General features: G+C 44.2%; 1 protein-coding gene across 1 annotated transcript in view; it reads left to right on the top strand.

The window, feature by feature from the left end:
• RSF1 (remodeling and spacing factor 1) overlaps positions 1-22,889 on the top strand; it is a 92,379-nt gene that overhangs the window by 18,666 nt on the left and 50,824 nt on the right. Inside the window, exons 2-3 of the mRNA XM_089684504.1 lie at positions 4,223-4,314; positions 20,552-20,644. Coding sequence (XP_089540630.1) covers positions 4,223-4,314; positions 20,552-20,644 — 185 coding nt within the window. The remainder of the gene's footprint in view (positions 1-4,222; positions 4,315-20,551; positions 20,645-22,889) is intronic.

Consider the following 22,889-nt stretch of genomic DNA (forward strand, 5'->3'; position numbering starts at 1 on the left):
TTTTTATCAATTTTTTTTTGCACAAATAGAGCTCTCTTTTGGTGATATTTAATCACTACCGAGTGTTTTGCACTATAAACGAAAAAAAAGCGAACATCTTTGAAAAAAAAAAGTTTTCTTTGCTAATGTTAAATTTTGCAAACCGGTAATTTTTCTCCTTCACTGATGTGCGTTGAGGAGGCTGCACTGATAGGTGGCACTGATGGGCACTTTTGGGGCTGCACTGATAATCAGGGCATTGATTATCAGTGCAGTTGTATGCTTTGACAGTCGCCGGTTACCGGAAGTACTTTCCTCACGCTGTGACAGCGCGAGGAAAGTACATCCGATAACTGGCAAGTGTAATTACATGGTGGTCAGCTATGATTGTACACAGCTGATCATGTGGTAAAAGGCTGCTGTGATTGGCCTTTTACCATGTCATGTGGCACAGCGATCAGAGACAGTGCCGGGTGTGCACTGGGGGGGTGGGGGGTGCTACTACCTTGCTGTAGCCGTCATCGGGCTATGGTGCAGTATTAAAGTGGTTAAAAAAGATTTCCAGGCCTCTGCATGTTATGTAGTTGCATTCGGTCAGCTTGGACCAAAATAACTGTATATACTCTACCTGGCCAGTGTTTCTGGAAATCAATGTAGAAGTCATCACTACTCCAGTGATCTCCACTTGCTGTTGGGTACCGTGTTAAATTGTGAACACAGGAGGTTGACTGCTCAGCATGGGCACCAATCAGAGAATGCTTTGAATTTTCTTAATGAATGCAAAGCGTTCTCTGCACGAGGTGGAAAGGTGGGGCGATGATGTTGCACTCTCTCGTCCAGTCAGCAAATGCTTTGCATTCATGTGTTCAGTAAGCATGAGCGCAGTTGTTCAGCACAGGACCCATAGCTAGTGGAGAACACTGGAGTAGCGGTGTTTATTTCAGTGATTTCAAGCTTCTAGAGCAGGGGTGTCAAACTGGCGGCCCTCCAGCTGTTTCGAAACTACAAGTCCCATCAAGCCTCTGCCTTTTGGAGTCATGCTAGTAACTGGCAATGTTGCAATGCCTCATGGGACTTGTAGTTTGGCAACAGCTGGAGGGCTGCCAGTTTGACACCCGTGTTCTAGAGGCATCAACAAGGTATGGTGGTACATACAGTCAGGTCCATAAATATTGGAACATCGACACAATTCTAACATTTTTGGCTCTATACACCACCACAATGGATTTGAAATGAATGCTTTAACTGCAGACTGTCAGCTTTAATTTGAGGGTATTTACATCCAAATCAGGTGAACGGTGTAGGAATTACAACAGTTTGCATATGTGCTTCCCACTTGTTAAGGGACCAAACGTAATGGGACAATTGGCCTCTCAGCTGTTCCATGGCCAGGTGTGTGTCATTCCCTCATTATCCCAATTACAATGAGCAGATAAAAGGTCCAGAGTTCATTTCAAGTGTGCTATTTGCATTTGGAATCTGTTGCTGTCAACTCTCAAGATGAGATCCAAAGAGGTGTCACTATCAGTGAACCCCCCCCCCCCCCACACACAGCTCACAAGAACAGAGCTGAGGTTGTCAATCTGCTAGAGGTCCCTCCCTTGTCACCATTTTTCTTTTGGTGTCAGGAAAACTAGTCAGAAGTAATTTATGCTGCAATGAGAAGAAAAATAACAGTGCTCTAGATTGAGACAAGCACATGCTACAGATGACATGTTTTCAACCCCCCCCCCCCCCCCCCCCCCCCCGAAGATAGCTGGGAAAGCAGATATCGTTTAAGATATTACTTCGGTTAGAAGGATACTGGATTTCTATGAGGATCAACTGGTATTATTGGTACTTTCGGAAAATGTACTTTGGAGGGGGGCGGGGAATAATGCAGCCACCGCATGTAAAGATGGGTAAACTGCAGTATGTTACATTTTTGATCCTGGGTTTAGATATCTTTTAGGTTAGGTTCACATCTAGCCATCTCCTGCGTGTCACGTTGGCCGTGTGCTCAGCAGCCCATTCATTTGAATGGGCTGCTGTACTTGCAGGAAAAAGGTCCCTGAGACTTTTCAAAATCGCAACCGCATTCACCCAAAAACATGCTACGTTTTCAGATGCATTTGGGAAACACTTTGGAGATGCACATGTGTGTGCCTGAACCCTTATTCTCAAGGTAAAGTGTTACTAAATCCACAACAGCAAAATCCGTCTGTACAGGTGTACCTCGGTTTACAAACGCCTCGGTGAATGTAATTTTTGGTTTTTATGAATGAAAATCCATTGACAATAATGCCTCGGTTTACGAATTTTCTTTGCAATACGAAGTGTATATCGGTGCCGATTTTTAAATGCGATTGCCGCCTTTTTTTTTTTATTTTCTTCACTATAGCTCACAGAGCTGTCACTTTCCCCAGAGTAAAGGAAGCTTTGTTTCTTTTAAGAAACTAAAAGGAAACATTGTTTCTTTTAACTTGGGGAAATAAACTAAAAAAAAACTTTCTCTCTTTTAGCTGGGGGGAAGTTGACAGCTGAATCTCTGAGCTATAGTGATGGAAAAAAAAGTGGTAATTACATTTAAAAACTGGCACCATAATAAATAAAAAAAACAGTGTGGGGTCTCCCCTACCATCCATACCAACCCCTTTGGGTCTGGTATGGATTTTGAGGGGAACTTCCATGTCAAAATGTAAAAAAAAATGGCATGAGGGTCCCCCCCCAAAATCCATACCAGACTCTTATCCGAGCATGCAGCCCGGCAGGTCAGGAAAGGGGGGGGGGTGGCGGGTGCTTTGGTGCATGGGGCCTCAGACAAAGGCCAGGGGTTCTTAATGCTCCTAGAGCAAAATGAAAACTCCTACAAGCTTTAGCATGTGCTCTACTGGATTTAGCAGTTTATATTTACTAAAATAATTGCTTTTCCATGTTGTGTGTACTGTGGGAGACCAGATACAGTGAATGCAGGGTCCTGGGAGACCAGATACAGTGAATGCAGGGTCCTGGGAGACCAGATATAGTGAATGCTGGGTCCTGGGAGATCAGATATAATAAATGCAGGGTCCTGGGAGATCAGATATAATAAATGCAGGGTTCTAGGAGACCAGATATAGTGAATGTGGGGTCCTGGGAGACCAGAGATAGTGAATGCAGGGTCTTGGGAGACCAGAGATAGTGAATGCAGGGTCTTGGGAGACCAGAGATAGTGAATGCAGGGTCCTGGGAGACCAGATATAGTGAATGCAGGGTCCTGGGAGACCAGATATAGTGAATGTGAGGTCCTGGGAGACCAGATATAGTGAATGCAGGGTCCTGGGAGACCAGAGATAGTGAATGCAGGGTCCGGGGAGACCAGATATAGTGAATGCTGGGTCCTGGGAGATCAGATATAGTGAATGCTGGGTCCTGGGAGATCAGATATAGTGAATGCGGGGTCCTGGGAGACCAGATATAGTGAATGCGGGGTCCTGGGAGACCAGATATAGTGAATGCGGGGTCCCGGGAGACCAGATATAGTGAATGCTGGGTCCCGGGAGACCGGATGTAGTGAATGCGGGGTCCCGGGAGACCGGATGTAGTGAATGCGGGGTCCCGGGAGACCGGATGTAGTGAATGCGGGGTCCCGGGAGACCGGATGTAGTGAATGCGGGGTCCCGGGAGACCGGATGTAGTGAATGCGGGGTCCCGGGAGACCGGATGTAGTGAATGCGGGGTCCGGGGAGACCGGATGTAGTGAATGCGGGGTCCGGGGAGACCGGATGTAGTGAATGCGAGGTCCCGGGAGACCGGATATAGTGAATGCGAGGTCCCGGGAGACCGGATATAGTGAATGCGAGGTCCCGGGAGACCAGATATAGTGAATGCGAGGTCCCGGGAGACCAGATATAGTGAATGCGGGGTCCCGGGAGACCAGATATAGTGAATGCGGGGTCCCGGGAGACCAGATATAGTGAATGCGGGGTCCCGGGAGACCAGATATAGTGAATGCAGGGTCCTGGGAGACCAGATATAGCGAATGCGGGGTCCCGGGAGACCAGATATAGTGAATGCGGGGTCCCGGGAGACCAGATATAGTGAATGCAGGGTCCCGGGAGACCAGATATAGCGAATGCGGGGTCCCGGGAGACCACATATAGTGAATGCGGTGTTCGGGGAGACCACATATAGTGAATGCAGGGTCCTGGGTTTTGTTGGACTATGTCGTGTAGATGGCTGGCTCCGATCTAATGGAATCATTATTTGCTCTTTCTTTTTTCAGTGTCCAGAGTCCTGGTTGAACTTCATCTAAAACTGATGCGGAAGATCGGGAAGTCTGTTACTTTTGACAGATGGGAGAAATATCTAATCAAGGTACTACACAAGTATATTTGTGACAATTTTGCATCATTGTGATATCCTTGCTTTAATGTGTTGTCATTTTTATAGGTAAATAGTTGAGGTTCATTTAATGTAAGTGTTTCCACTCATTTAATCTCCAGATATACATTTTTCTTTACTGGTAACAAGTAGCCTTCTATTGGCAAAAATAACGCAAATATTTTTGCCTTTTTAACATTCCTGCTATGCAGACTTTACGTTTTGAAGCGAACCTGCCGCCGACCCTAGCAAATCATGTGCAGAGGGTCACTTATAATTCTTCAAAAAAAGTCAGTAGGTTTGGGAAGCAAAGCATCTGAAAATGCGTGTGTGTGTGTAAATCTCCACTTTTACCTTTAACCACTTCCCGTCTGGCCCATGTACATAAACTGCCGGATGGGAGCAGCGCAGGAGCGGGTTGCCGTTCATAAACGGCGCTCGCATTTACAGGCTGTACGGAACCTGTGTGAGGTCCCGATCATGTGATCACTGATTGGCCAATCAGTGATCACATGAATAGTGGTAAGCAAAATGTCACTTGTGACATCATTGCTTACTACTCATGAAATCTGTGAATGATCACAGAGGTCACATGGTACAAGGCTATTCACAGCAGCCTTGTACCATGTGACAAGCTGTGACCAATCACAGCTCTCACAGTATTTCTCAACGGCTGCAAGAAAAGGAGAAATGATTGCTTTTACAGCCTGTATGATCTAAAAGCAATCGGTGTAAAAAAAAAAAAAATCATCACCTCCCACAAGTAGTACAGTGTCACTATGGTGACACTAGGCTTACATTTTTATATTATTTGTTTTTTTTTTTTTTTTTTTTAAACAAAAATTTTGAAAAATTATAATTTTTGGTTTGAAACTAGTTTGGATTAATTTTTTTTTTATTAAAAAGATAACCGAAGAACTTTTGGCCAACATTTATGAAGAAAGATTATTTATTTGCTAAATTTTATCAGAAAAACACTTTTTAAAAAAAAAAAAAATTTGGACTTTTTCATTTACATAGCAAAAAAATAAAAATCCCAGCGGTGAATAAATACCACCAAAATAAAGCTTTATCTGTCTCAAAAAAAATGTTAAAAATTCATATTGGTACAGTGTTGCATGACCGCGCAATTGTCATTCAAAGTGTGATAGCGCTGAAAGCTGAAAATTGGCCTGGGCAGGAAGGGGGTAAAAGTGTCTGGACTTGAAGTGGTTAAAGCAGAATTAAGGATGGGCTTAAGTCTGAAATAAAAGGCAGCAACTACAATTACTATAGCTGCTGGTACCTTGCCTGTCCAGGGTCCAGTGCCGTCCTCACCCATGCTGGTCCTTCGCCGGTCTTCGGATCCCTGGCGTTGGCATGTTTATGGTGGGAAGACGCTGTGACTCCTTGGTGCTTCACAGGCGGCTTCCCATTTCACATGTGCGAGATGCGCTACACTTTATGAATCATACTGCAGCCTTCTAGGACCTATGATGTGTAGGCAGCAGGGGGAAGGGAGGATAACTTTGATGGAATCGCTGCGGCGATCCTACTGCAAGTGGGAGCAGGTACCTGTCAAAACCAGGCACCAACTAAAAAAAAAGTAGTAAAAGGAGGAGGGCATAAAGCAGAACTTCCCCTTCCATTAAAGTAGTTCCGTTTTAAACTCAATTTTATTTTAAACTGCTGACAGGCAGGTTTTTTATGACAGAAGAAATTTTAGTTGTCTCTTCTGTCATAAATACTTTTCTGGGCCTGTCAGTGCTGTATTTTTTGCTATATGAGACGCGCCTAGGTTTTAGAGGAGGAAAACAAGAAAAAAAATATTCTGAACCAACGGACTGCAGACATAGTACAGGAGATGACCAGAGACTGCGGACACAGTACAGGAGATGACCAGAGACCGTGGACACAGTACAGTAGATGACCAGAGACTGCGGACATAGTACAGGAGATGACCAGAGACTGCAGACACAGTACAGGAGATGACCAGAGACCGCGGACACAGTACAGGAGATGACCAGAGACTGCGGACACAGTACAGGAGATGACCAGAGACTGCGGACACAGTACAGGAGATGACCAGAGACTGCGGACACAGTACAGGAGATGACCAGAGACTGCGGACACAGTACAGGAGATGGCCAGAGATTGCGGACACAGTACAGGAGATGACCAGAGACTGCGGACACAGTACAGAAGATGACCAGAGACTGCGGACGCAGTACAGAAGATGACCGGGGACCGCGGACGCAGTACAGGGGATAACCGGAGACCGCGGACGCAGTACAGGGGATGACCGGAGACCGCGGACGCAGTACAGGGGATGACCGGAGACCGCAGACGCAGTACAGGGGATGACCGGAGACCGCGGACGCAGTACAGGGGATGACCAGAGACCGCGGACGCAGTACAGGGGATGACCAGAGACCGCGGACGCAGTACAGGGGATGACCAGAGACCGCGGACGCAGTACAGGGGATGACCAGAGACCGCGGACGCAGTACAGGGGATGACCGGAGACCTGGGACCTTTGGGGAGCGGAGGGGGGGTGGACAGATACCCGCTCCCACTTACACAGAGTTGTCCTTCCCCTTTTCTCCCTGTTGTCTTCTGGGACACGTGACAGGTCCCAGAAGACTACGGAGCCATTCACAAAGCGCAGCGCTTCTCGTGCATACGCAGTGGGCATCCGGCTGTGAAGCCGCAAGCTGGCACAGCCGGGTGTCCACACGAAAGATGCCTGGGAGAGAAGAAGGCGAGGACACCACTGGACCGAGGAACAGGTAGGACCACTGGAGGTCTGCAGGTTTTGCTGCACAGAAGAGCCGAGCGGCCAGCCCGGTATTCTAACACGGCTGTGACGGGGGGGAATACCGGACCGGCTGATCCATATTCAGTCCATAAGACGCACAGACATTTCCCCCCAATTTTGGAGGGGGGGGTGCGTCTTATGGAGCGAGAAAAATACGGTAATCTACGTTAAGCCACTCATGCGTCGCTCAGTACATTTATGGCATTGGTACAGCTCAGACCAATGTAAATATATATGTGCCATATCTGTGGGATTCCGGTAGAAGCTGGAAATCATTGCAGTAGGCACTGCTACTCTGATCTCGGCTTGCTTGGCACAGGTGTCATTCAGGGAGCACTTTGCATTTTTTCCAATGAATACACAGCGTTCTCTTGGATCAGGTAGGGAGGTGGAGTGGTGAAGTCGAAATCTCTACCTTGTCTAGTTGGAGAACAGTTTACATTCATTGAGGAAATGCAGAGTGTGCACTAAATGGCACCCACTCTGAGCAAGCAATCTCTTTTGTTCCGTAAACAGCATGGCAGCCATTCAGCACAGGATCCAGAAGCCAGTAGATACCATTGGAGTCTACTGCAGTGATTTCAGACATCCACAGGGATACCACAGGCATGTTATGTTGGTGCAAGCTGGACCAGTGTGACTATGTAAAAATTACCATACCTAAATTTCAGCTTTAAAGGGACCCCGTCACCAAACCATTAACTTCAACAACAATCTCCCCATAAGATATGTGCATTTAACATATTTTGTGTGTAAGATCTTCCTTATGTAGACATCCAAAAGCCCTTTCGACTGCTGTTGGGTGCCACCATTTTGGATGCGATGTCGGCATTGAGAGTGAGACATAGTAGGTGACCCTCTGCAACACTCCCTAGTTACATGTCAAGCGAGAAACCTCTAGTGATCTTACAGCCCAGGTGCTTAATGCTCTACAAAAGATCGACATATAGTAAGGTACCTATGTGTCCATGACCAGATATACAGTTTTGCTCAAAAGTTTGCATCCCCTGGCAGAAATTGTGAAATGTTGGCATTGATATTGAAAATAAGACTGATCATTGCAAAAAAAAACTTTAACCACTTCCCGACCAGCCGTTGCATATAAACGGCCAGACGGTGGCAGTGCAGGGTCGGGTGGCCGTTCATAAACGGCCTCCCCGCACCCTGCTTGTGCGCGCTCCCTTGGAGCGCGCAGCACCACGATCCGGTGCCCGCTGTGTCCTCCGGACACAGTGAAACACCGATCGGCGGACGGGACCTCTGTACGAGGTCCCGATCATGTGATCACTGATTGCCCAATCAGTGATCACATGCAAAGTAGTAAGCAAGATGTCACTTGTGACATTGCTTACTACGTGTAAAATCTGTGAATGATCACAGAGGTCACATGGTACAAGGCTATTCACAACAGCCTTGTACCATGTGACAAGCTGTGACCAATCACAGCTCACTCAGTACTTCTCAATGACTGCAAGAATGCACACAGAGAGAAAGAGAAATGGTTGCTTTTACATCCTATATGGGTGTAAAAGCAATCAGTGTAAAAAAAAATCTTCATCACCCCCCACAAGTAGTACAGTGTCACCATGGTGACACTGTACTGCTAGGGTGACAGTATGTAAAAAATAATATAAAAAAATAAAATGTAAAAAAAAATATTTAAAAATTATAATTTTTGGTTATAAACTAATTTGGATTTTTTTTTTTTTACCAAAAAGATGACGGAATACATTTTGGCAAAGATTTATGATGAAATATTTATTTGCAAAATTTTATTTAAAAAAAACACTTTTTTTCCAAATTTTTGGAGTTTTTCATTTACATAGCAAAAAAAATAAAATCCCAGTGGTGAATAAATACCACCAAAATAAAGCTTTATCTGTCTCAAAAAAATGGTAAAAAATTAATTTGGGTACAGTGTTGCGTGACCGCGCAATTGTCATTCAAAGTGTGATAGCGCTGAAAGCTGAAAATTGCCCTGGACAGGAAGGGAGTAAAAGTGTCCGGACTGGAAGTGGTTAAGGATAGTGATCATATGAAGCCATTTATTGTCACATAATTGTTTGGTTCCTTTTTAAATCCTAATAACAGATATCACACAAATAGCCATGATCAGAAGTCTCCGCCCCCTGGAATGTTTGGCCTTGGTACAGACACACAAGGTGACACACACGGGTTAAAATGCCAATTAAATATTTCCCACATCTGTAGCTTTTTAAATTGCAATTAGTGTCCGTGTATAAATAGTTAGTGTTAGCTCTTACGTTGGTGTGCTGAGCAGGCTAGATACTGAGCCATGGGGAGCAGAAAGACTGTCAAAAGACCTGCGTAACAAGGTAACGTTATAAAGATGGAAAAGGATATAAAGATATCCAAAGCCTTGAATATGGCAATCAGTACTGTTCAATCACGTATTAAGAAGTGGAGAATTTGGGAATCTCTTGATGCCAAGGTCAGGTAGCCCAAGAAAGATTGCAGCCACAACTGCCAGAAGAATTGTTTGGGATACAAAGAAAAAACCCCACAGGTAACCTCAGGAGAAATACCGGCTGCTCTGGAAAAGACAACGTGGTTGTTTCAAGGAGCACAATACGGTGATACTTGAACAAAAGTGAGCTGCATAGTGGAGTTACCAGAAAGAAGCCTTTACTGTGCCAATGCCACAAAAAAGCCCGGTTACAATATCCCCGACAACACTTTGACATGTCTCACCGGGCTTTTTTGTGGCATTGAGGAGAGGAGAGCCGGTAATTGTCATTCCTCAGATGGGACATCTACACTGATGGTCAGGGCACTGATGATTAGTGCCTATCAATGCCACATCTCCTAGATTGTAAGCTGGAAAGAGCAGGGCCCTCGATCCCCTCATGTTTTGCATTGTATTGGTATTGTTCTGTCACATGTTCTGTCCCCCTTTGTAATGTACAGCGCTGAGCGAACTATTGGCGCTTTATAAATACTGTATAATAATAATAATATCAGTCCCCATCAGAGCTGCCTTTTAGTGCAGCCTATCAGTGCCAGCTGTCAGTGCCATATATCGAGTGCTGCCTTTCAGTGCCGATCAGTGATGCCTGTCAATGCCCATCAGTGCAGCCTATCAGTGCCATCACTGCAGCCTCATTAGCACACATCAGTGAAGGAGACAAATTACTTATTTGCAAAATTTTATAAACGAAGCTTAAGAAACCTTTTTTTTTTTTTTTTTTTTTAAATTCCAGTCTTTTTTAGTTTGGTTAGCAAAAAAAAAAAACCCTAGTGGTGATTAACCTCCCTGGCGGTATTCCCGGGTGTAGCTCGGGGTAAAATTTCAGCACTACAAGCGGTAAACCCCAAGCTACACTCGGGAATACCATGCGGCGCTGCTCCGGGATCTGTTCTTCACTTAACTTGTCCTTCGCTCCCGCGATGTCCCCCCTGCAGTGTCCCCGGCCATCTCCTCTGGCCGATGCCGGCATCTGTCTTCCGGGTTCCATTCCCTGCGACGTCGGGACGTACGGGGGACGGAACCAGCGGGAAATGTAAAAATGTTAAAAAGTGACATTCACTAAATACACTAAAATCACATAGTAAAACATTCCTGTATCAAACCATTTCACATACATTTTGTCCCGAGTGCTTTGTCCGGCGCCCTGCCTGCATTTTTACTGTTCTTTCTGCCTGGAAACTGAGAAACGTCCATGGCGTCCAAAAAGCGTCCCTTTAGGTCCAAATCGGTTTTAGACCGGCTAGAGAACAGCGATAGTAAATCAGAACCACTTGCAGAATTGAGTGATAATGATTCGTGGGGGAAATTCCTCATCAGACACTGAAAAAGATTCTGCGACTTTGCTCAGCGATGTGCGAACTTGGCGCTATATTTCACATTTCAGTGTTTTTGGTTGATTATATTATTGAATTACATTTATTTTTATAATATTTTTTTATGATTATTCTATTATAATTTATGATTTCGTGTTTCAAATTTGATCATCCCCGGGATGTTTACTAGACTCTTGTTCGGACAGATTTCAGTGAGTTATTCCTAAAAATTACAGGCCTACAATATAAAAAAATGACATATTTCCATGCAAATAAAATGTAACGCTTTGAGCACAGAAATATTGACATGATCAGACCACTAGGGAGGTTAAATACCACCAAAAGAAAGCTCTATCTGTCTCAAAAAAAGATAAAAAATTTGGTTTGGGTGCAGTATTGCATGACCGCGCAATTGTCATTCAAAGTAAAACAGCGCTGAAAGCTGAAATTTGGCCTGGATAGGAAGGGGGTAAAAGTGCCTGGTATGAAAATGCTTAAATAAGACCGTTTTTTGGCATGATCGGTTATGTTTTTTCCATATCGATGCTAAAATTTCACAATTTCTGCCAGGGTATGAAAACTTTTCAGCAAAGCTGTATTATCCTTTAATGCCATCTGCCAATTCTGCATAAAAGCTTGGCAGTGTTACAAGAAAGAGTCCAATTCTCATCTATGGATGTTCAGTAAACCTTTATCTACGTGGATACTGGTTAAACATTGCGGTCTATCTTGGCTCACATACGCACACGCGGTTATTAACGCGATTTGTTGTTAGGGCTGAGATAACCGCGTACCATTTTGTGATATTTACAGATTTGCAAAAAAGTACGGACAAAGGGTTTTGTCTGGAAATCTTGTTTTGTAAGGTGATGCTGAATGGGGAGTCACACATGTATATCCTACAGGGAAAATGGTTTTAGATGTTTGTACGTTGTAATCAGGGGCGGACTGACAACTCATGGGGCCCCCGGGCAATAGGAAGTCATGGGGCCCCTGTGTCCTCTCCCACACTCAAACCACACCCAAAAAAGCCTTTGAAAGGTACCAGGGGCACCTCATGGGGCCCCCTATTGACCCTGGGCCCTCGGGCAATAGGAAGTCATGGGGCCTGTGTCCTCTCCCACACTCAAACCACACCCAAAAAAGCCTTTGAAAGGTATCAGCGGCATCTCATGGGGCCCCCTATTGACCCTGGGCCCTCGGGCAGTGCCCGAGTGACTAAATGGTCAGTCCGCCCCTGGTTGTAATGTTGACGAATTATGAAGTTGTTCACTTGAGTGTGTTAGGCAGCAAAAACAGGAGGTTGGGGTGAGGTTTTTAACTCACTTCATCCACCTGTCAAAACCAGGTAATGGCTAGCAGACAGCTCCGTATACATTGCAATGAGCGAAAAAAGGGGGCAAGTCCCATTCAGCAGCTGATACTGCCTGCTACTGCAGCTCACAGAGGTGAATGGAACCAGGTTGTGACCGTGGTGCAACTGCATTTAGCTGTTCCAGAATAGTGAAAAGGAATTTCAGGGTGAAATCCTAATCCATAAACAGACGTGCAGGGTCCCCCGTGGACCGAGTCAGCAGCTAGGCCCTTGAGAAAGTGACCCAAGTGTCTTGAACACAATGAAATTCTTCGAAATGTCCTTACAGGTTGTCTTCAATTTACAAGCTGCCCTCAATGCACTGTTTATTTGAGCAACTATGTGGCAAATGAGGTTTAATGTTGATACATGTAAGGTTTTGCACTTGGGGGTTAAGAATATGCATGCATCATACATACTAGGGGGGGTACAACTGGGGGGTCAATGGTGGAGAAGGATCTGGGGGTTCTGGTAGATCACAAGCTTAATAATGGCAGCAATGCCAAGCTTCGGTTTCTAAAGTGAGCAAAATCCTCTCTTGTATTAAAAGAGGTATAGACTCCAGAGAGAGATATCATATTACCCCGGTACAAATCATTAGTAACACCTCATCTGGAATATGCAGTTCAGTTTTGGGCACCAATTCACAAAAAGAACATTGGGGAACTGGAGAAAATACAGAGAAGGACAACCAAACTGATACGAGGCATGGAGGAGATCAGCTATGAGGAAAGATTAGAGGAACTGAATGTATTCTCTCTTGAGAAGAGGAGATTAAGGGGGGATATGATCTCCATGTATAATACATAAGGGGGGCTATGATCTCCATGTATAATACATAAGGGGGATATGATCTCCATGTATAATACATAAGGGGGGGATATGATCTCCATGTATGATACATAAGGGGGGATATGATCTCCATGTATAATACATAAGGGGGGATATGATCTCCATGTATAATACATAAGGGGGGGATATGATCTCCATGTATGATACATAAGGGGGGATATGATCTCCATGTATAATACATAAGGGGGGATATGATCACCATGTATAATACATAAGGGGGATATGATCTCCATGTATAATACATAAGGGGGGATATGATCTCCATGTATAATACATAAGGGGGGATATGATCTCCATGTATAATACATAAGGGGGGGGATATGATCTCCATGTATAATACATAAGGGGGGGGATATGATCTCCATGTATAATACATAAGGGGGGGGGATATGATCTCCATGTATAATACATAAGGGGGGATATGATCTCCATGTATAATACATAAGGGGGGATATGATCTCCATGTATAATACATAAGGGGGGATATGATCTCCATGTATAATACATAAGGGGGATATGATCTCCATGTATAATACATAAGGGGGGTATATGATCATCATGTATAATACATAAGGGGGGGTATGATCACCATGTATAATACATAAGGGGGGATATGATCTCCATGTATAATACATAAGGGGGGATATGATCTCCATGTATAATACATAAGGGGGGATATGATCTCCATGTATAATACATAAGGGGGGATATGATCTCCATGTATAATACATAAGGGGGATATGATCTCCATGTATAATACATAAGGGGGGTATATGATCATCATGTATAATACATAAGGGGGGATATGATCTCCATGTATAATACATAAGGGGGGATATGATCTCCATGTATAATACATAAGGGGGGATATGATCTCCATGTATAATACATAAGGGGGGATATGATCTCCATGTATAATACATAAGGGGGATATGATCTCCATGTATAATACATAAGGGGGGGATATGATCACCATGTATAATACATAAGGGGGGGATATGATCTCCATGTATAATACATAAGGGGGGATATGATCTCCATGTATAATACATAAGGGGGGATATGATCTCCATGTATAATACATAAGGGGGGGATATGATCTCCATGTATAATACATAAGGGGGGGATATAATCTCCATGTATAATACATAAGGGGGGGATATAATCTCCATGTATAATACATAAGGGGGGATATGATCTCCATGTATAAATACATCAGTGGTTCATATAGTGAACTCGGTGTAGAGTTATTCCCCCTGAGGTCATCACAGAGGACAAGGGGGCACTCTTTACATTTGGAGGAAAATAAATATAATCTCCAAACACGGAAAGGTTTCTTCACAGTGAGAGCTGTGAAAATGTAGAATAGACTCCCTCAAGAGTTGGTTCTGGCCAGCTCAGTGGATTGCTTTAAAAAAGTCCTCTATTCTTTCTTGGATACACAGAATATAACTGGATATAACATTTATAGGTAAAGTTGATCCAGGGAATATCCGATTGCCTCTCGGGGGATAAGGAAGGATTTTTTTTCCCCTGCAGGAGCAAAGTGGATCGTGCTTTGCTGGGTTTTTTCTTTTTTGCCTTCCTCTGGATCAACTGTGGGTGTAGGATTATAACTTTTTTTTTTCTATGGTTGAACTGGATGAACTTTTGTCTTTTTTTTTCAGCCAGACTAAGTATGTAACTATGAAATAAATCAAGGATAGGTCAGTACAATATATGATGAATAGTTTCAAGTCTTATTAAAATTCCTGATCATACTGTAGGTATCTCTATTATTTTTAAATCCTATCATTTGTAGGAAAACCTATTTTACACAGATCAAACTGCAATGTAAATTCCCTCAAAACTGAATGGCTCATACATTCACACAACTGAATGGGACATCCCTTTTTAGATGCCTGGTGCTGACGTTTGTCAGAAAAAGTCAAGCACACGGGGGCTGCTACACCTGTGCTTTTCTTTAGATAACCCGTACTCCAGAGAAACCTGGCATGTTATCATTTCAATGTGTTGAGTTTTCAAAGTTCAGTGACAATAGATTGAGCAGATACAAGTCAGTGCAGCAGAGGTGAGTTCAATAAACAATACAATAACTGCAGCAAACTGTGTCCTGGCATCATCCGAAGATCCTCGGACACCGAAGTGTTGACTACGTTGTGCTCAACAATGAGGACCATTTGAAAAGGATGTGCAGAGAAAAAGAACACAGGGGAGAAGAGAAATAAGGGGGGGGGGTGGAGGAAAAGAGAGAGAAAACAAGAAAATGCAGAAAGGGAGAGGGGCAGGGAAAGAAAAGAGGAAAGGGCGCGATGCAGGTGGAATTCACGTTCTCAATAGTGAGGCACCGATATATCGGCCAAAAATAGGAAAAAAATAAAAATGCCGTTCTTGATATTGACTTCAATGCAAAATCGCTTCCCATTGGCAGCCGAAACATTTCGGCTGAAAATCGCCAAAGTGCAGATAATTGCGGACTGAGGGGCAGACTATTTGGGGGGGGGGTGGCTGTGTGTACTGCAGATGGGGGAGGGAGGGGGTCGTATAAAGGCAGGAGAAGGAGGTAAGCAGTTTATACAGTGAGGGAGCACTTTATAGCTCCGAGAAGGAGCTGTCATTCGCCCCCTCCGCTAAAGTAAACAAAGAGGCGGGGTCACTCAAACAAGCCGGCAATTGCATTTAAAAACCGGCAATGACATTTAGTGGTAGCAAGTGAAGGAGTCTGTCTGTATACACTGCTCCCTTATTGTATACACTGCTCCTCTCCTGCCCCTAAGTTACCCACCCACCCCCAATACACCCACCCACACACACCCAATACACCCACCCCCACACACCCAATACACCCACCCCCACACACCCAATACACCCACCCCCCACACACCCACCCCCAATACACACACCCAATACACCCACCCCCCATACACACACACCCCCAATACACCCACACACACACCCCCAATACACCCACACACACACCCCCAATACACCCACACACACACACCCCCAATACACCCACACACACACCCCCAATACACCCACACACACACCCCCAATACACCCACACACACACCCCCAATACACCCACACACACACCCCCAATACACACACACACCCAATACACACACACCCCCAATACACCCACACACCCAATACACCCCCAATACACCCACACACACACCCCCAATACACCCACACACACACCCCCAATACACCCACACACACACACACCCAATACACACACACCCCCAATACACCCACCCCCAATAAGTCACAGGATTAGCTGTCACTTTCCCTGGAGTTAAATGAAACTTTTGTTTCTTTTAACTTGGGAAAATAAATAAAAGAAAACTTTCTCTTTTAGTTGGGGGAAAAGTGACAGCTGAATTTCAGAGCTATAGTGAAGAAAAAAAGCGGTAATTACATTTAAAAACTATAATTAAAAAAAACGACGTGAGGTCCCCCCCTCCCAATCATTCCAAGCCCTTCGGGTCTGGTATGGATTTTGAGGGGAACTCCTATGCCAAAATAATTCTTTAAAAAAATGGTGTGGGGGTACCCCCCCCCCAATCCATACCAGACCCTTATCCAAGCATGCAGCCTGGTAGGTCAGGAAAGGGGGAGGGGGGGACAACCGAGCATGTGACCTCACCCCATGTGACAACAATGATGTCACATGGGGCGGGGTCACTCGGGTGATGTCCCCGGGTGGCCCCGACCCTTACATATTTAAGAACTATCGAGCCAGCTCAGAGGCAGAGGACTGGAAACCATCGTTGGGAACAGAACCTTTTTTTTCTTTTTTTGGGGCGGCGGGCATCATGATTGACGTTGGATCTACTGCGGGGGGCATTCTTTGTTTTTTCTTTTAATAAAGGACTTGTCAAAGAACATGTCCTGTCTTTTTTCACACTACACTTTTTGTTTTTTTGTGAATGGGTAGTGGTACCATGTACCCCATACTCATTCACATGGGGGGCGCGGGATTTGGGGGCCCCCTTGTTAAAGGAGGCTTCCGGATTCCGATAAATCCCCTGCCCGCAGACCCCCCACAACCACCAGCCAGGGTTGTTGAGAAGGGGCCCTTGTCCCCATCAGCATGGGGACAAGGTGCTTTGGAGGGGGGAGCCCCCCCTCCGCCCCAAAGCACCCCCCATGTTGAGGGCATGCAGCCTATATGGTATGGGAGTTCTGATCAAAATCCATACCAGACCACCTGGCCAATACCATCCCTATAGTGAAGCATGGTGGTGGCAGCATTATGCTGTGGGATGTTTTTCAGCGGCAGGAACTGGTTGACTAGTCGGGATCAAAAGATGAATGCAGCAATGTACAGAGACATCCTTGGTGAAAACCTGTTCCAGAGCTCTCTGGACCCTAGACTGGGGCGACGGTTCATCTTTCAGCAGGACGACCCTAAGCACACAGCCCACATAACAAAGGAGTGGCTAGGGGCCAACTCTGTGAATGTCCTGGAGTGGCCCAGCCAGAGCGCAGACTTGAACCCGATTGAACATCTCTGGAGAGATCTGAAAATGGCTGTGCACCGACGCTCCCCATCCAACCTGATGGAGCTTGAGAGGTCCTGCAAAGAAGAATGGGAGAAATTGCCACAAAAATAGGTGTGCCAAGCTTGTAGCATCATACTCAAAATTACTTGAGGCTGTAATTGGTGCTAAAGGGGCTTCAGCAAAGGCTGGGAATACTTATGTACATGTGTTTATTTTTGTTTTTTATTTTTAATAAATTGCAAAGATTTCAAAAAGAACTTCTTTCACGTTGTCATTATGGGGTATTGTTTGTAGAATGTTGAGGGAAAAAAATGAATGTAATCCATTTTGGAATAAGGCTGTAACATAAAATGTGGCAAAAGTTAAGCTCTGTGAATACTTTCTGGATGCACTGTATATACGTGATTTTGCGCACCCGTGCCGCCCTGTAGTATTTCTTCTATAGGGCGGCGTGGAACCGGCTAAACTTTTTTTTTTTTTTATTAATATTGTATTTATTTTTTATTTACTTCAGGTACTTTACATAGTGCCATCAATTTATTCAGCACTTTACATATACAGTTGCAAGAAAAAGTATGTGAACCCCTTGGGATTACGTGGAGTTTTGCATGAATTGGGCATAAAATGTGCTCTGAACGTCATCCAAGTCACTACAATAGAAGAACACAGTCTGCTGAACATAATACTACACAAACATTAGATGTTGCCATGGTTTAATTACACATAACATGTAAACATTCACAGTGCAGGGAGGAAAAAGTATGTGAGGCCCTAGCTTAATGACTTCTCCCAGAGCTAATTGGAGCCAGGAGTGAGCCAACCTTGACTCCAATCAGTGTGATGATATTGGATGTGTTGCTGACAGCTGTCCTGCCCTTAAAAAACACACACCTGTTTTGGGTTTACTGGTTTCAAGAAGCACTGTCTGATGTGAACCATGCCTCGCAGAAAAGAGCTCTCAGAAGACGTACGATCAAGAATTGTTGACTTGCATGAAGCTGGAAAGGTTTACAATAGTATCTCCAAAAGCCTTGATGTTCATGTGTCCACAGTAAGACAGACTGTCTACAAATGGAGAAAGTTTAGCACTGTTGCTACTCTCCCTAGGTGTGGTCGTCCTGTAAAAACGACTGCAAGAGCACAGCGCAGAATGCTGCATGAGGTGAAGAAGAATCCCAGAGTGTCAGCTAAAGACCTACAGAAATCTCTGGCACATGCTAACATTTTTGTTGACACATCTACAATAACGAAAACATTAAACAAGAATGGAGTACATGGGAGGACACCACGGAGGAAGCCATTGCTGTCCAAAAAGAATATTGCAGCACGTTTGAAGTTTGCAAAAGAGCACCTGGATGTTCCACAGCACTAATGGCAAAATATACTGTGGACAGATGAAACCAAGATTGAGTTGTTTGGGAAGAACACACAACACTATGTGTGGAGAAAAAAAGGCACAGCACACCAACATCAAAACCTCATCCCCACTGTGAAACATGGCGGAGGGAGCATCATGGTTTGGGGCTGCTTTGCTGCCTCAGGGCCTAGACGGATTGTTGTCATTGATGGGAAAATGAATTCCAGAGTTTATCAAGACATTTTGCAGGAAAACGTATGACCATCTGTCCGCCAACTGAAGCTCCGCAGAGGATGGATGATGCAACAGGACAATGACCCAAAGCATACAAGTAATTCAACAAAACAATGGCTGTAACAGCACAGAATACGCCTTCTGGAGTGGTCCAGTCAGAGTCCTGACCTCAACCCAATTGAAATGATGTGGCATGACCTTAAGAGAGCGATTCACACCAGACATCCCAAGAATATTGCTACACTGAAACAGTTTTGTGAAGAGGAGTGGTCCAAAATGACTCCAGATCGTTGTGCAGGTCTGATCTGCAACTACAGGAAACATTTGGTTGAGGTTATTGCTGCCAAAGGAGGGTCAACCAGTTATTAAGTCCAAAGGTTCACATACTTTTTCCTCCCTGCACTGTGAATGTTTACATGTTATGTGCAATTAAACCATGGCAACATCTAATGTTTGTGTAGTATTATGTTCAGCAGACTGTGTTCTTCTATTGTTGTGACTTAGATGACGTTCAGAGCACATTTTATGCCCAATTCATGCAAAACTCCACGTAATCCCAAGGGGTTCACATACTTTTTCTTGCAACTGTATATTGTACATTCACACCAGTCCCTAACCCTCAAGGGGCGTACAATCTAAGGTCCCTAACTCACATTCATACATACACATACTAGGGACAATTTAGACAGGAACCAATTAAGCTACCAGCAAGTCTTTGGAGTGTGGGAAGAAACCAGAGCACCCGGAGGAAACCCACGCAGGCACAGGGAGAACATGCAAAACTCCAGGCAGGTGTTGCCGTGGTTGGGATCTGAACCAATGACTAGTACTGCCAGGCAGAAGTGCTAACCATTTAGCCACTGTGCTGCCCATAATACAATTCCTCAGTTACTTCCTGGTTTCCATACCTAGGCAAATGTCACATACCAGGCATCTTCAGAAGAGTAGGAGGGGTTTTCTCAGCTAACCACACCCTCCTGTCTGCATGCATGAGCTATGGGCAGATGGATTCCAGGAAGTAAATACTACACGATTCATCTGCCCTTACTCAATATGGCCACAAATGCTAGGGGGATGTATTTCAAAATGATTTCTCAGCAAAAATAAAGCATAGAAACGTGGATGGATGGGGGGATTTACTTTGGATGATAGGAATAAATTTCAGTTTATGGAGCGGAGATGCAGTGGTGTTCTTTTTTACAGCTGCATGCTAAATAAAATTTTGATGCTTCCAATGCTATTCATTGTAGTTATGGGAATATTATACAAATCGAGCTGCTTTTCAAGTTCATGGTAAATCATATTTTATTCTCTCTTCATTCTAGATCTGTCAGGACTATAACAGTACTTGGGCCTGGGAGATGGAGAAGAAAGGCTACCTGGAGATGAGCGTGGAGTGTAAAGTGGGTCTGCTGAAGGTAATGCATGCCTTGTGTTTGGGTCTAGCAATGTGTTGAGAAAACTGCTAAATGCCGAGTTGAAAACCATATATGGAAATGGAATTACCAGCTGAAGGATTTCTAATTTTGCTCAGCAAGTCTTTTGATTGAGAAACTCCCTGACAGACGATACAGGTATCTGACCTATTCTAATTCATGGAAATATACGGGTTTTTTTTAATCACCTTCCGCCCGCCATATAGTAATATGACGGGCGCAAGGTGGTTCTCTCGTTCTGCGAGGACGTCATAAGACGTCCTCCCATTCTCACCGCGAATGCGCGGCTCAGGAAGCGATCGGTGATGCGCTGCGTCCCTTGGACACAGCGGATCACCGATCACGGAAAGACCCGAAGATGTCGGCTCGGTCGTGTGATCAGCTGATCACATGTAAACAGGGAAATGCCAGTTATCGGCATTTCTCCCCTCTCGAGCTGTCACGCTGACAGAGGAGAGGAGAGCTGGTAATCGGCTTTCCGCGGAGGGGACATGTACATTGATAATCAGGGCACTGATGATCAGTGTGCCCTGGTGATCAGTGTAGCCCCAGCAGTGCCACATGTCAGTGTCCATCAGTGCCTTATGTCAGTGGCACATATCGGTGCCTACCAGTGCACATCAATGCCACATATCAGTGCCCATCTGAGCTGCCTTTCAGTGCCTATCAGTGCCATGTAACAGTGCTGCCTTTCAGTGCCCATCAGTGATGCCTGGCAATGCCCATCAGTGCCACCTACCAGTGCCTCATCAGTGCCACCTATCAGTGCCCATCAGTGCAGCCTCATTAGCGCACATCAGTGAAGGAGAAAAATCACTTATTTACAAAATTTTATAACAAAAACTAAGAAAAACGTTGTTTTCAAAATTTTCAGTGGTTTTTGGTTTGTTTAAGAAAAAATTAACCCAGAGGTGATTAAATACCACCAAAATAAAGCTCTATCTGTCACAAAAAAATGATAAAAAAATTCATATGGGTACAGTGTTGCATGACCGCGCAATTGTCATTCAAAGTGCGACAGCGCTGGAAATTGGCCTGGGCAGGAAGGGGGTAGAAGTGCCCTGTAGGCTAGCGGTTAAAGAAACCTTCTTTCCATGTGTAGTTGGGAGTATAAATATATACATACACATAATGTGGAGAGTTGGCTCTAGCACTTTATAACATGAAATCATTGCGTGTTCTCAAAGTTTAAAAAAAAAAAGACCATAATGCAGAACATTGGAGCCAGGCATGTACAGGACTTGAAATGAGAATACATACGAAAGTGCAGATGTAACTGTGATCTGATATTTTGGAGGGATACGGCTCATCTTTCCCAAGGCAACCAGGCTACATAGATGGTGTGCAGAAAAGATGAACCTGTCAAAAAATGATCGCATGTGTTAGTGGTGCACCGAAATGAAAGTTATGGTGCCGAAAACCGAAAATTCAGGATGCACTTGGCCTAAAACCGAAATGGACAGTTTTTAACAATGTGTATATTTTTTTATATATAGTTGTATTGAATTCAGCTTTTTTATTTAATATCATGAATTTAATTGAATATTAATTTAAAAAATACAATCCAGTAACGTAAAATAACTTCTGTTGAAAGTAACGCACAAAAATTGGAGAGAAAATAAAATAATATAAAATTTAAAAAAAATAAATATGCTGCACAATTTAAAAAAAATAAATAAATAGAATGGCAAAGAAACTTTTCACTTTTAATTATTGTGCAATAAAGTAAATAGAACTACCCATGGCAAAATGCTTCTAATCTGTCTCATGTAAATGAAAATTGCAACTATTTTTTTCTTTTTCGTTGCAAAGTTAGTGTGCAAAACCGTAATAAACAAAACTAAAACAGAATGGCAGAAGGCCGTTATCCTGTTTTATGTGAACATATTAATTAAAATATATTTATTATTATTATTATACAGTATTTATATAGCGCCAGGGGTTTGCTCAGCGCTGTACAGTAGCAAGGGGGACAGAACATGAGACAAGACAGTAACAATACAATACACGAGGGGTTCGAGGGCCCTGCTCTTTTGAGTTTACAATCTAGGAGGGAGGGGAAGGTGGTACAGGAGGAAATGGCTGTGGGGGATGGAGTGGAGGAGGTTAGTTGTTAGGTGAGGTCGGGGGAGGCTTCCCTGAAGAGGAGGGTTTTCAGGGTGCACCTAAAGGTGAGGAGGGTAGGCGACAGTCTGATGGATTGGGGTAGGGAGTTCCAGAGGATGGG

This window comes from Staurois parvus, unplaced genomic scaffold (assembly GCF_062004578.1).
Source record: "Staurois parvus isolate SC_StPar_1 unplaced genomic scaffold, SC_StPar_1.0 ptg000348l, whole genome shotgun sequence".
Classification (NCBI taxonomy): Eukaryota; Metazoa; Chordata; class Amphibia; order Anura; family Ranidae; genus Staurois; species Staurois parvus.